The sequence below is a fragment of the Aspergillus neoniger genome, assembly GCF_003184625.1.
Source record: "Aspergillus neoniger CBS 115656 unplaced genomic scaffold BO87scaffold_35, whole genome shotgun sequence".
NCBI classification, from domain to species: Eukaryota; Fungi; Ascomycota; class Eurotiomycetes; order Eurotiales; family Aspergillaceae; genus Aspergillus; species Aspergillus neoniger.
In genome coordinates, this window is record NW_020291163.1 from 14,379 (window position 1) to 27,496 (window position 13,118).

At 49.3% G+C, this 13,118-nt stretch overlaps 6 protein-coding genes across 6 annotated transcripts; 4 read left to right on the forward strand and 2 right to left on the reverse strand.

Moving 5' to 3' along the window:
- Window positions 1–9: 9 nt before the first annotated feature.
- BO87DRAFT_409601 (putative ubiquitin conjugating enzyme) lies at window positions 10–3,733 on the reverse strand. Its single transcript, XM_025626258.1, has 2 exons — window positions 3,278–3,733; window positions 10–3,222 (listed from the first exon to the last, which is right to left on the reverse strand). Exons 1-2 carry the CDS (start codon window positions 3,435–3,437, stop codon window positions 98–100), a joined length of 3,285 nt encoding a protein of 1,094 aa, XP_025476025.1. The 5' UTR covers window positions 3,438–3,733; the 3' UTR covers window positions 10–97.
- Window positions 3,734–5,116: 1,383 nt separating this feature from the next.
- BO87DRAFT_418779 (uncharacterized protein) lies at window positions 5,117–6,679 on the forward strand. The gene has a single exon (XM_025626905.1). The coding sequence runs from the start codon at window positions 5,290–5,292 to the stop codon at window positions 6,541–6,543; it is 1,254 nt and encodes a 417-aa protein (XP_025476026.1). The 5' UTR covers window positions 5,117–5,289; the 3' UTR covers window positions 6,544–6,679.
- A 372-nt stretch (window positions 6,680–7,051) lies between these two features.
- On the forward strand, window positions 7,052–8,493 carry BO87DRAFT_366595 (uncharacterized protein). The gene is made up of 4 exons (XM_025621842.1): window positions 7,052–7,335; window positions 7,391–7,522; window positions 7,573–7,640; window positions 7,696–8,493. Exons 1-4 carry the CDS (start codon window positions 7,126–7,128, stop codon window positions 8,450–8,452), a joined length of 1,167 nt encoding a protein of 388 aa, XP_025476027.1. The 5' UTR covers window positions 7,052–7,125; the 3' UTR covers window positions 8,453–8,493.
- Window positions 8,494–8,621: 128 nt separating this feature from the next.
- Window positions 8,622–10,119, forward strand: BO87DRAFT_379668 (uncharacterized protein). Its single transcript, XM_025624098.1, has 4 exons — window positions 8,622–9,189; window positions 9,238–9,305; window positions 9,353–9,403; window positions 9,451–10,119. The coding sequence occupies exons 1-4, from the start codon at window positions 8,635–8,637 to the stop codon at window positions 10,094–10,096; spliced, it is 1,320 nt and encodes a 439-aa protein (XP_025476028.1). The 5' UTR covers window positions 8,622–8,634; the 3' UTR covers window positions 10,097–10,119.
- Window positions 10,120–10,264: 145 nt separating this feature from the next.
- Window positions 10,265–11,975, reverse strand: BO87DRAFT_429438 (putative MFS multidrug transporter; the record flags this gene model as incomplete). The annotated part of the gene is made up of 2 exons (XM_025627497.1): window positions 10,265–11,845; window positions 11,910–11,975. 2 exons carry the CDS (start codon window positions 11,973–11,975, stop codon window positions 10,265–10,267), a joined length of 1,647 nt encoding a protein of 548 aa, XP_025476029.1.
- Window positions 11,976–12,231: 256 nt separating this feature from the next.
- BO87DRAFT_462102 (uncharacterized protein) lies at window positions 12,232–13,002 on the forward strand (the record flags this gene model as incomplete). The annotated part of the gene is made up of 2 exons (XM_025629143.1): window positions 12,232–12,508; window positions 12,558–13,002. Exons 1-2 carry the CDS (start codon window positions 12,375–12,377, stop codon window positions 13,000–13,002), a joined length of 579 nt encoding a protein of 192 aa, XP_025476030.1. The 5' UTR covers window positions 12,232–12,374.
- Window positions 13,003–13,118: the final 116 nt, after the last annotated feature.

Here is a 13,118-nt window from a genome sequence, read left to right on the forward strand (position 1 = left end):
AAATGCTTTCAAATTATTGCGACACCGCGATGAACGCTTTAGGTATAGTCACACACTGACATGCCATTCTTTTAAAAACCATAGTCAACAAATAAAATCATGACGCCTCGATGCGATTGAAGTCATCTGGGATCTTCCATCCATGTGCTTGACAAGCTCGCCTGTAGGCACTCACAGCTTCACTAAACGGATATTCGCCATCTCGTTCAATGCGTGCAGGCCATGGCTCTGTTGAACAAAGGGCCATACGCACCTGCAGAAACACACTGTCTATGGAGCTCGTAGGAAGCCAGCCTGAGCTGGTGAGCAGCTCCATGCACATGGCGCCACCAGCGGTCACATGGCCACCACCGCGTTGTTGGAAAGAGATAAATCGGGGTCGAACGACACGGACAAAAGGCGGAGACATTGGAAACTGCGGCGGAAAGCGTATTTCCATAACGACGCTCTTGAGACCGTTTTGCTTGAGATCCTGTGCCAAAGGAAGAGAGGGATCGAAGCTGTGGAACTCGACGATCCATTGATAGACGTTGTTGATAAGTGTGGGGTCGACATACCAGCCGATCTCATGTAGGGGCTCTCGGTCCTGAATGCGCAATGTTGTCTTAAGATGACGCTGTAGTGACTTGGTTGCGGCTGTGGTCGCGTAGCTCGGCGGTCCAAGGAGCTTGAAGGAATGAGCTTGCAAAGTTCCGGGCTGGAAGTCGGTTTTGGACCCGCGTCTCAGATTATGATTGGACTTTGATGCATCAATGCGTCTTGATTTTCCGATGACATCGTCATCCGAATCCGAATCAAGTAAGCGAAGATCCTCAATCTCCGTATCATCGTTGGAATCAGTTGTCGATGAGCTCTCAGACAGACCAGACAGCCCTTTTGCAGGTGATATCCTTTTCTTTTGTCTATTATCTGTGGCTTGTCCATCGGCTTCATTTTTGTTCTTGTGGCTCTGGCCCTGTCGAGTGCCAAGGGCCGATAGAGGAATGGAAACAGGCTGAAAATCTGGGCCGCGCGCCGTCCAAGCCGGGTCCTGTTCGTAAACCCTGGAGGGTTTGCTCTTGTTTTCTCCCCGAGCTTTGAAACCATCGCCTGAGATAAACAGGTACCGCGACTGAATCCAGTCTAGTTGAGGAACCACATATGGGATTTTATTCCGAAACTTTCCCGGTGAATTGACAACTTCATTTAGCGAGATAGCAGAGGTGATGTCTAACTGGCTTCTTGACCACTTGCCTCCAGAAATACCATCACGACAGCAGTATGCGAGAGAAGTGTGAAGATCGCTCGCCATATAAACACCATCTCCATAAGCACGGCCATTCAACAGTCGATCAAAGTTTAGACCTTCTCTCAATATGCTGTGCCAATTATAAAGTGGACTTCCGTGCCAAGCGAAAAGCGTGGGGAACTCCTTGCTTGAGCTGTTGTTGAGTTCCTGGACAAACCGAGCTTCTTTGTCTGGAGAGCCTTGCGCTAGCCTGAACTGCATGTAGTTGTGCATCCCTGTCACCTGGTGTTCAGGGTCATCATCGTATACGATGCATGATCTATTTGAAGCAAGAATCCACCGTAGTACATATAGAGCTGATGGGCAAATTTGATCATGCCATGAGGCGAGGGGCCTGTGTTCAGGCGTACTGCTCTCGATGAACTTTCTCATGGAGAAGACATCAGGTAGTGTGTCGAGGAGTAGCATGACTGCTTTCTGTTTCAGCTCATTACTCAAGCTATCAAATTCAAGATGAAATGGCACAATTTGCACGTCTTGCCCGACTGGAGGCGAGTCTTGCTGGCAGGCCAGATAACCTACCGAGATAGGCTGCGAAATCTCGATAAGCGACTGGTCATGCACTTGGAGCACAGTACTGCAGAGCGATGGAAAGTACGATGAAGAATCAGACACATTGCCTGGCTTCAGTAGAATCCATTCACCAACTTTTAGATTATGAGGCCCTCGGGCCATCAGTGTCATATTGGCAGGATCCAGTCTCGCAGTGCATGATGGCGGACTCGATCCAGTAGAGGCGCCACAAGCAACCTTCATGCCAAGTCCAGACGGAAGATCAGTCAGTTGCCCCTGCGCAGCCCGAGCATAAGCAAAGCTCACGAGCATGTCGACGACATACGGCTGTGTGACTATCTCCCATTCCAGCTTGGGACCCATCCCGAGCTGCATATATTGATATAGACATAACGGACTGGAACAAACATATGGCTTCAGGGCCTCAAAACCGGTGTCTATTTTGCAATGGCAGTTCAGACAGAATTCCGTGCACTTGACAAAACGGCGCAGGCTATATTGCATGGCAATGAGAGGAAGAGATAGCTGATGTGCCGTGTGCTGTGGCAGATCATCTGCTTTGACGAAGCCGGGTGTGAACTTGGCCCATTTCTCCGGAACAAAGTATTTGGGAAGCTTGGCATCCTCGGGATCTAGCTTCTTACCCTGAGCGTCATTGTAGAATAGTTCTGCGCCTGTCCATGAGAACCCGTGTCTGAGTCGATCTTGTACAATACTAACGAACCGATCATTGAGAAGGGTCTCTAACGGGTCAGTAATGAACGAAGATATTAAAGCCGACTTGGGCATCGAGCTTGATACACCGGGGCTCGAGATCTCCTGGTGGGTCTCTGGGATAGACATTGTCGTGGGCTTGTACCTATCGCAAAGACCGACATACATCTTGACTGGCGAAGGAGCTGTCTGTGACTGGGATACAATGTGGTCTAGGCTCCGGTAACCCCATGGATAATAGAGAAGCAGCACTATAAAATGCTTGGGGCAGACATTCCACATTTGCATAGCGTCTTGTGAAATGCCTAGGCTAGCAATGCGGCAGGAAACAGACACAATGAAAGAGCCCTCCAGGTCACCAAGATAGCCGACTTTGAAGCCTGCGCTTTTAGCTGCTCGAAGATCAGTCCGCAGTTGCTTCATATCCACGGAATGGTCCATCCGTGGGGCATCAGAGTACTCATCCCAGGCCATGTCTTCATCATCTGAGATGGCGTCGAAGTCGTCATCTACTGGGGAACTCGCACGCGGTTCTTTCCCAAGGGCGGCCTGGTCAAGATAATCACAAAAGCCTTCTAGAAATATCTCCAAAGAGCAACCATTGAACTTGGTTTGTACTGTCTCCAGAAGGGAGGACACGGCGGGGGGGATATTGTCCGTGACAGCGAACGCAAAATAACTGTGATCATCGGGGTATTCAGTGGCATCTATCACGTCATTAGTAAGAAAGGCTAAGACCACATCATTAAGGCGCTCACATACCGAGAATGGAGACAATGAATTCAATGTGCATGCAGGACTGGAAGCTGTAGGTAAAGGCAATGGTACTGTCTTCGTCACCGAGCCTGAGGTGGCTCAGATGAGGAAAACTCGCTCGGAGGCACGCATCGGAAAGGTCCTTGCGGAAGGCTTTCCAAGGCATGCTGATTGCTGAGGATAGAACAAGTCTATTCGTCAAGTTTAACTGGGAAGCCGAGAAAGAAGTGTGACAGAAGGGCGGACGTAATGGCGCAAAGTGAGGAAATGCAACGGGTCAGTTTTCCGTGCAAGGCTCGGTGGTGGAAATAAGGTGGGGCAGTCAGGAACACATCAAGAATAGAAAAGCAACAGCGATCACGGTGGTGAAATGAAGGTTTTTATTGTTGATGAGGTTCGAGACAGTTGATGGCTCCAGTAATTTCAGCGCTTGCTTGGAATTTTGTCAAAAGTTATCTGTAGATATAATTGTGGTCAGTACTTATGTAGTTGATAAGGCTGTTTGATGTTCCTGTGGCTGTAAGCCACTCGAAGGGGATAGGCTAACAGACTAGTAGATCACGTTACTCCCTCTCGATGATTTGACTGAGAATCTAGGCATCCAGCGGTAAGGGGAGATGGAAAGGATGCCTAAACCACTTATGTAGGCGTAGGTACAACACAGACTATCTAATTATGTGATGAATAAAGAGGACTTGGTCTCGCAAGATACCGGGGAGTAACATACACAATGATCTCACATCACTTTGTTATATGATTCATATCTCTTGTGAAAGGAAACCTCAGGATTCTGTAGATTTTTCGATGTGAAGAATACTGGTTGTGGTGTGTTGGTACTAGGAGGTATATCTTGCATGCGTACTACCGGATCTTCCTGTGGAGCACTCCATACACAAGGAGCAAGAACCCTGGCCTGTGCGCAGATTTTACTTTGTGCCTTTTCTTTTGCCAGGAACCTGAAAGGATCATTGTGGGTTAGATAGCAAATCACGCGCCGCGGAATGATCCTCGCATCCAAGCAACCAACGATCGCTTTCCTTTGGTCCACAGATATGCTATACATACTATACAGATATACGGGTCCCTGGGTAGAAATGGAAATAACCAATTGAGTATCATGTTGGGTTGACTTTGTAGTAGAATTAGTACAAGACATCCATTCATCTTTGAAAACCAAGTGGATAAAGCGCTTACAAACCCCTCCCCCGGGGCCCCCACGGCAACATCCTCGATTCCAGTACCTCTCTACTAAGATAGCGGTAATCTACTACTCCACCTGTTTTGTACGATCAAGCATAGCTGACATGTTTCTAAGTTAGACCTCTACCTGCCACACCTGTCTGCTTACCTACCCCTTTGTAAAGATTGAGGCCTTTGAAAGGTGTGAAAGCGAGTATTATCTGCATGATACTGGTATCTGAAGGTACTTTTCGTGCGTTTGCGCAGGTAGAGGCAAGGTAGGAATTGTGTTGTTTAGGGGGTTGGGTCGACCACATGTGTTGTCCAGCTTGCTAGCAGTGAGCAGGTTATTTGAATAGATGACTCTGGGAAGCCATCATCTATTTAAATGAGGAAGGTTAATATCTTTTCATATGGTACAAAACAGGTAAAGTTCCAAACATCGTTATCAGGCATGGGTAGTACATGTACTTAGTGGAACCAAGGATATTGTACTGAAGGTTGAGTGGAGAGCAAGTGGGACGCCACCCCTTCCGCATCAGGAAGTCTCCGCGTATTCGTTTAGAATGGCGCGCCTCATTTGCGAATGGCTACGGGCATCCCCCACTGTCACAGACATCATCGACTATCAATGGGTCTGGATAAAGCTTTGACAATAAAATCCTATTTATATCCTGGGCAATACTTTTCAGAATAAAAAAATGTGGGACAAGCCACTACACAATGGTACAAAGGTGTACCATCCCGCTCCTCCTGCACTTCTCTTTTCTGCGATCACTTCCCAGTAGCCCCTTTGTCACTAAAGCCACCCAAGTCTGCGTTGTGTGCCATTCCTCACAATGCCTATCACCGTGTCGTTGATTAACCAGCAGCAATGCTACGCTGGAAATGACCGAATCAGAGGTCGCATCGTCTTTCAATGTTCCACCCCAACGGAGATTCAGGACATTCGGGTGACATTCTCCGGGCGCGCAAAGGCAAAGGTGCAGAAGACCAAGGGATCCGCAGCCCCTGCCGCCAGCTATCGAAGCAAGTGTATGCTTTTCGAAAAGGAGAGGATCCTATGGCACCCCAATGGCGATACAGTTGCCCCTGATACGTATGAATGGCCATTTGAGTTTGTCTTTCCATCACATGTCCAATCCGCGTCATCAAGATGGCCAGAAACTTTGCCTTTCCGCAGCGACGCAAATCATCCCTTGCCACCAACCTTTGCAACGCAAACTCATGATTCTTTGCGGAAGCTGGAGTGCACCATCGAATACCGAATTCACGCCCAAGTGTTTAGACCACAGCGAGGGATTCTAGGGAGAAAGTCACCATTGTTCTCTGAGGTCATACGATTGAACTTTTTACCGCTGGAAGCTAGATTGGAATTGAAGAGCACAGATGACTACCCCACAACATATCAGCAACAGAAGGAGCAGCTGTTTAATATTCGAAGCATGCTTCTACTCCCAGAAAACAGGGGAAGAAGCTTGAAGGTGCAGGAGAAGATCCAGTCATGGCTTTCACCTGGTCAACTGCCTCGGTTCAGCTTCAAAGCGTCTTTTTCCTATCCCACACGTCTGGTACAATCTACACCAATTCCATGTTTTTTAAATATTACGCCGTTTATGGAGGACTCTTCCGTTACATCACCTCCCGACATTGTGATGCAATCTTTGACCCTCTCCATGGTCAGTCAAACTGCCGCTCGGGCCGCTCCGTCTCTAATGGGAACATTATCGGGCCAAGTTGACGAGCGGATTGAGATACTATCACGGACGTCGCTCGGTATGCCAGTCATGGGTAAAGTGGACTTAGCACAGGCTTTTGGGCCTCTTAGAATCAGACATACGGATGTATTTTTCCGCACATTCAACATCAGCAGGACGTATCGGTTGTGCGCGTCATTTTCATTTGAATGTGCGGGGAAAACAAGTACCTTTGATATTCCTGATCTTCCTGTGGAGCTATTGGCAAACTCTCGAGAACCAGCAAAAGCTACCCAAAGCTTCGAAGGGCACGTTGCGGAGGCAGATAGCCCGCCGCCGTATGCATCTGCTTCAACTCTGTCAACGTCATCAATAACAACGCCTGATAAAGCCTGAGTAATGCTACGTTTCTCTCATCGGCTCTATGCCTAGCGTGCTATCTTCGGTAACTGCTCTAGACCCGTCAGTTAGGAGACTCGGGGACGAAACAATGGCTTGTGGAAGATGGACCAAGACAGTGAGGACAAGCCCGATTGTTGCGACTGCTCAAAGCTTAATCAAGCTACAACCTCTCGTGCCTCCTATTGAGAGACCGATCGGCACATGAACTGTGACCGAGTGTATACATGATAGATTGTCGGGATTTTTAAACTTGAAGCCATATTATTCAGACACCACGCATGGAACGGACATGATCTCGTACCTGTGTATTATTACAGCTTAGGAAAAGTGCTGATTGGTGTTCTGACCATGCTCTAATGCGGGTAAAGTGGCCGGTCTCTAAGCTGATTGCTAGTTCAGGTTAAGTCCCGCAACTACGGCGTCTAAACAAAGCATATAACTGGACGCTGACCTGCCTGTCACGCTGTTTGGTCACAATGCATCGCATCAATCAAAGAAAGAGTGGAGATCTGAAAGGTAATCATTGGGGTCTTAAAAAAGGCGGGGTCTGCGCTCGCATTTTTGATCATCCCATTAATGAACATGGCTGCTATGATCACTCCCGGGTCTCCGGTCAGGCTGGTTCCTGGAACACGCCGTCGATCTTCAAACTTGGCCATCTTATTTCTCGTCATCCTAGCTTTACTCTGGTCTTTGTTCTTTCATGGGAACATTGGACACGGCCGAAATGTTAAGCCCGACGAGATCCGGGACCCCTTCGACGCGATCGCAAACAACACACTCGGTGTATGCTACTCCATCACCTCGCTGACCTTTCACCCAAAATATTGACATATTATAGTTTGAGAAAATATTTGCGATTAGCCCGGTACAACGCTTAGACAAACGCGATGCGATTGTACTTGCATCCTCAGCTACAGGATTTCACGTCGACTTCATCGACGGGTTTGTCCTCGAGGAAGACAGCGCCGAGGTTAGTGGAGCTGGAACACACGATGGATGTCTGCTTACTCTTTGTGGTAGGATTTGAACGGATCAAAGAGCTTTGAAGCCTTCACTGCTTCCCGCCCACATGCGAATGCTGTACAGAGGTAGCGACCTGTCTTACATTTTGTTCGTTCACATCATCTAATGAAATCTAAATAGAATCGTCGCAGAGGGGATCGCAAGTGCACTGATACTTGAGGACGACGTTGACTGGGATATTAATATAATAATGCAATTAAAAGGACTTGCCCTAGGCTCTCAGCAAATACCAAAGATCAACGCCCCGGAAAGGAATGCGACCACAGATTCTCCGTACGGAGACAGCTGGGACGTTCTTTGGATCGGTCACTGTGGTATGAAATGCAACGGCTCTTCCCCTATTCAGGTGATGCCTCACGACATAACGGTGATGCCATCTCGCTACCTCCCGCCTTATTCGTATGACCCCCCAGCTGGAACTGGGAACAATGTCCGGATGGCATGCGTGATAGAAAAGGCGGCATGTAGTGCGGCGTACGCCATTACATACAGGGCGTCCCAGAAGATCCTCGCTGCTTTGACACGGCTCACAGACGATGACAATATGGATTTTCCAGACCTCCTAAGTGAACTCTGTCACAATGGCTCATTGGAGTGCTACTCGTCTTACCCGTCGCTAGTTGGGAGATGGAAAGACGCCAAGAAGGAATATTCCTCGGATAACGACCAACAAGTCGTCAATAGCCCGATGTCTCATTCTTCTGGGGTCATGTACAGTACCCTGGGGAATATTGAGCACATCTTGAGCGGAGAGTGTACCGTGCGAGCCACTATCGATGATGCTATAGTTCCAGAACTTAACCCAGATCTCTTTGAGGTACCCCATTCATTTCTTCAGTGGACGGATAAGAGAGGGGGACATGAAAGAGCGTTATAATCATGTATGCATAGAAAGTCTTTAACAAATGAATATCACACCCTGTTCAAACAGCTACCTCTAAGTGGAGGGATTCACTTCCTAGCGGCTCACTAAGCAATCAGCACGTGTCCCGCCAAAACAGGCGACAGGAAAACAGTGATGGCTGCTTCTCATTCCTTCCATCAAACTGCATCAACACAATGTCGCAGGATATCTCGAAACGCGAAAAGAAGAGAGTCCAAGATCGAAATGCACAACGCGCTGCTCGCCAACGCACCAAGGACCGCCTCGCACTGTTGGAGCTCCAAGTCTCGCAACTGCAAGGTGGCGCAGACAAGGCACTTTCGGATGAGCTCAGGCAGATGAGAGATGAGCGTGATGAGTTGCGCAGACTGGCTGATCATTTAGTCTCTATCGCCGAAGCAATGAAATCAACATTGAACTCTAGCGACGACAAAGCCGCCCAGGCTCGGACAGAAGGAGAACACACTGAAACGGATCCTGGTCTCATTAGTCGGATCTTCCTCGACTACGAAGACCTGAAGACGGTCGACTCTACGCCATTTTCACCGCTCTGTGACACGCACATCATAGTATATGGGGTATTAAATGGCTGGGATGATCCTGTTAGCGAGAATGAGGAACCGATACAGCGCCTCTTGGCTTACTTGCATAGCCGGTTCATGCTTTTGCGACCATTGGCAAGGCCAATAGACCAGCTAGCCTTGCTGTACCTTGTTCAAACGGCGTTCTTGGTAGGTGGTCATCACAAGTTAGCATACGCTTTATTAACTCGGGTATAGTCTTTGCTCACGCAACATAGCGGGTGCCATTCATATGCGTTACAGATTCCAGGCTGGCTACGACCAATGTGAGCGAGATCAGAGTCCGCCCTTGGCCTTTACTGACTCCTTGAAGACCAATCCAGATGAGCCTCCCTCATAATATCTCCATAGACATGCTACCATGGTGATTAAAGTTATTCCCTCGATAGAACTCGCCTAACACAAACCCAGGCCACAACTACGCTCCCACTTGCTCTCTACCCAATCAGAAAATGCCATAGTTACCCATAACGAAGCATGCGAGACATTTGCGATGGATGCGCTTCGCGATATGTACTTTTCCCCGGCGCTGAAATTCGAAGACGCATACGAAATCAGCCTTGACCGCAGACTAGCCGTTAGTCCGCAATTTCGACAACATTTTGCTCCAACTTCTGTCTCGTGTCCTTTCGCTGTCGGATCGGACTTTTTCAATGCACATCCTAATCTCCGAGGTTTCGTTCCTGAGTTCGTCAAGGAAATTATTAGCAGACCACAACATTGTACTGAGAGGATTTCCGAATTGGCAAGTCTATCGCCTTTTAACCAGCCGTGCTTAATCCTAGAGAAAGATCTTGAAATCCCCAAGCTCCCTTCATCGCACGACAAGCCATCGTCTCAAGGTCTATGTGGGTCGGAAGATGCGAACTTGTGCCATCAAGTTCAGCCATTGAACCTGATGGACCCGACCGAAGGCGACTTCGGTGGTGAGCCGAGTAGCTATTGGCATGACTCCGTTGAGCTAATGGGCTTTGATGACATCGATGCAACTTGGCTTCTGAGATCGACTGTCACGGCTGAGAGTCACGATCAACTCAGCGAGGGCCAGCCTAGCTAGCTAAAGTCGTTAGATTATCTTACGCTATAGACAGGCTTTCTGGCCAAACTTACTATATAGATTAGGGTTTAGAATGCCTGGAAGTGACTCAAACTCTCGATTCGCGGCATAAACTAAGCTACAGGATTTACCTCTCGCCGAATACCAGACATTCCTTCCACCACTCACTCATACATGTTTCTCAGCGCTCTCAATAGGTGCCTCACTGTTGCGACCGTCATCCTCCCTACCAGTCAAGCCAAACTTTGTCTCAAGCTGTTCCCGCATGGGCACCTCCTTGACAATGAAAGCTACCACAAGCGCCAATAAGCCGAACGCGATTCCTACCTGCCACACCAATCTCAAACTGTCAATATAAACCCCCAAGACCTGTGCCTTAACACCAGGTGTTGAATCCAAAGACTGCATAAATGTCTTCGACGCCAGTGCATATGCCCCACCATTTCTCAACTCCTCTCGCAGTACAGAACTCTTCACGTGATCCACCAAAGCATTCACTCTGGAATTGAATACAGCCGACGGAATCGTCACACCCCAAACTCCCCCAAAACTGCGCAAAAACGCCCAGGTAGCTGTCGCAACGGCCACATCCGCTTCAGGCAACGGGGCCTGGATGGCCGGCAACGTGGTCGTGAGAAGCACTCCGCTCCCAGCAGCCGCGAGAATCTGCACCCCAACCCAATACCCCGTCGAAGTCATTGCGTTCAGCCTTGTCAATAACCCAAAAGAAATAGTCAGCAAGATGACCCCAATAAACTGAAACGGGCGATACCGGCCCAATATAGACAGCCCCGCCCCGGCAAGAATCGCAAACGGGATCGCCGCAACAGCACTAGGAAGGAAATCCACCCCAGACGCCGTAGGTGACGCCTCCAAAACCGCCTGAAAATATACCGGAAGAAAGTACGTCATCCAGTACGTGAGGATGGCATGCAAAAACGTCAGCCCAAACGTTGCCAGCGACGTCCGATTCGCAAACAACCGAATCGGCATCGTCGGTTCTTCCACGCCCTTTCCTGACGCCTGAAACACCATAAACCCAACCAGACCCAGACTCCCCAGCACAAGCGGCAGGATTGTCCTCCACGACGACCAGGGATGCTCCGTTCCACCCCACGTCAAAGCCAACAAGACCGCAAGCACCGAGGCAACGAGAAGTGCATTCCCTGCCAAATCCACCCGCTTCAACATATCCCGTATCGAATTCTTCTTATACTCCGTCCTCAAGAACAACACCAAAAGCACCAGCGCAGCTCCCGAGATCGGCAAATTCATGTAAAATATCCACCGCCAGGTCACCCGCTGCGTCATGATCCCACCGATCACAGGACCAAGACTCAACGCCACCGCAAACACACTGAATATGACCCCCATATACTTCGGCCGCTCACGCAGAGGCACCAGATCCGACACGATGATATCAACGAGCACGTTGATGCCCCCACCTCCTACGCCCTGGATCGTACGTCCGACGATCAGGACATTCGTGGACCTGGCAGAGCCAGAGACGGCAGATCCGATGGCGAAGAGAACAACAGAGAGAATAATCAGACTGCGTCGGCCAAATATATTAGCCGACTGGCCATAGAGCGGCTGAAACGCAGTGCTAGTGAGGAAGTATGCGTTTGCGATCCATACATAAGCGGAGCTGGAGTCGAGGTCGTGCACGATGGTAGGCATGGCGGTGGAAATGACCGAGGTATCGAGGGCGGAGAGAATAGAAGTTATGGATAATGCGATGAAGATGGTCTATAAGTAGTTCCCATATGTGTTAGCATATACTCTGATGTCGAATATGTTAGGAAGTAGATACCCAGAAACGCCAGCCTTTCCCTTCACCTTCCCCTCCGTGTAAATCAGACGATACTTGAGGCTCCATAATGAAAGATGCATGTAAGCTTTGCAAAGAATCTGGTCGGTAGTAGACACTTTTAACGAATCAATATCTCTGAATCCATGCCCAATCACACCTGGACTTCTATATAGAATGGGGTTAATGCCTCAGGCACCATCATGACTCGGAGATTGTCGACCGACTGACTCTCTCGGCAGTGGGGCGCCTGACTCAGGCAGATCGGGGCCGAGTATCGCCTGCTTCTCTCCCCGAGGCCTATCTATTTTAGGCAGATAAACAGGACACAACAGCTGTGTATTGAATGTCAGAAAGCAGCGCAAAGATTATAATATCTGGTCTATCTGTGTTATATCTAGAAGAGGATCTTCACCCGCTGGCCTTATCGAAACCAGATTCATCAAACCCAGATTCAATCGAGCAACCATGTCCTGCTTCCTCTCCTCCCTCTGCGCCCAAACCATCGGCCGCGTCCTCCCCATCAACGTGGACCGCCTCCCGATAGTGGACCGACGACTCCCAGCACTCGACGGCGTGGAGCAGGACGACTCCGCCTGCTCGTGCCCCGTGAACCCCCCTCTCCCGACAACGGAACGGACCGTCTTTCAGCCCCGGAGGATGCCTTGTCTATGGGTACCCCTCCAACGGCGGCGTCCTCATTAAAAACGCTGATCTGGTTGACCTGCTTTTCCTCTCGCTCCCGCGCTTTCAGGCCGTGCAGCGCGCATCCAGTGTCGATGAGGAGGACAGATTCTGTAAGCTCTTGCGCCGGACTGGGGCGACGTGGTGGCCGAGTAGGGAGGATGAGCTTGAGGCGGCTCTAGAGGTGAGAGAGATGACGGAGGAAGAAAAGAAAGTGCTCGTGTTTGGGTGGCCGGCGGATGGTGTAGGCGTGTGGGTGTTGAGGTTTGCGAATGCCGAGGAAATGCCAAGGGACTTTATGAGAATCAGTTTCGCCATGAATATGGAGGAGAGAATCCAGATTATGAGAGAGTATGGCGCTACCTTTGTGGAGGATGTCTCGCGGGTCGAGGAGCTTCGTGATACGCTTTGAGGCTGAGTATCGGGGTATTCTAGTCTATTCGAAAGTTCAGCGTTTACTATTATCCGACATATATCTATTTATATTTGATATTGGGGAGCGGGAATAGATGTGTAATATATACTATA

What these genes read in the sequence shown, in the direction of transcription:
- BO87DRAFT_418779 (XM_025626905.1), top strand. Translation starts at nt 5,290, where the DNA reads ATGCCTATCACCGTGTCGTTGATTAACCAGCAGCAATGCTACGCTGGA.
- BO87DRAFT_379668 (XM_025624098.1), top strand. Translation starts at nt 8,635, where the DNA reads ATGTCGCAGGATATCTCGAAACGCGAAAAGAAGAGAGTCCAAGATCGA. An exon ending in CCAGGCTGGCTACGACCAAT is followed by an intron (nt 9,306 to 9,352) that starts GTGAGCGAGATC and finishes GACTCCTTGAAG; the next exon opens with ACCAATCCAGATGAGCCTCC. An exon ending in TCCATAGACATGCTACCATG is followed by an intron (nt 9,404 to 9,450) that starts GTGATTAAAGTT and finishes ACACAAACCCAG; the next exon opens with GCCACAACTACGCTCCCACT.
- BO87DRAFT_409601 (XM_025626258.1), bottom strand. Translation starts at nt 3,437, where the DNA reads ATGCCTTGGAAAGCCTTCCGCAAGGACCTTTCCGATGCGTGCCTCCGA. An exon ending in ATTCATTGTCTCCATTCTCG is followed by an intron (nt 3,223 to 3,277) that starts GTATGTGAGCGC and finishes ATGACGTGATAG; the next exon opens with ATGCCACTGAATACCCCGAT.
- BO87DRAFT_366595 (XM_025621842.1), top strand. Translation starts at nt 7,126, where the DNA reads ATGAACATGGCTGCTATGATCACTCCCGGGTCTCCGGTCAGGCTGGTT. An exon ending in TCGCAAACAACACACTCGGT is followed by an intron (nt 7,336 to 7,390) that starts GTATGCTACTCC and finishes GACATATTATAG; the next exon opens with TTTGAGAAAATATTTGCGAT. An exon ending in CATGCGAATGCTGTACAGAG is followed by an intron (nt 7,641 to 7,695) that starts GTAGCGACCTGT and finishes AAATCTAAATAG; the next exon opens with AATCGTCGCAGAGGGGATCG.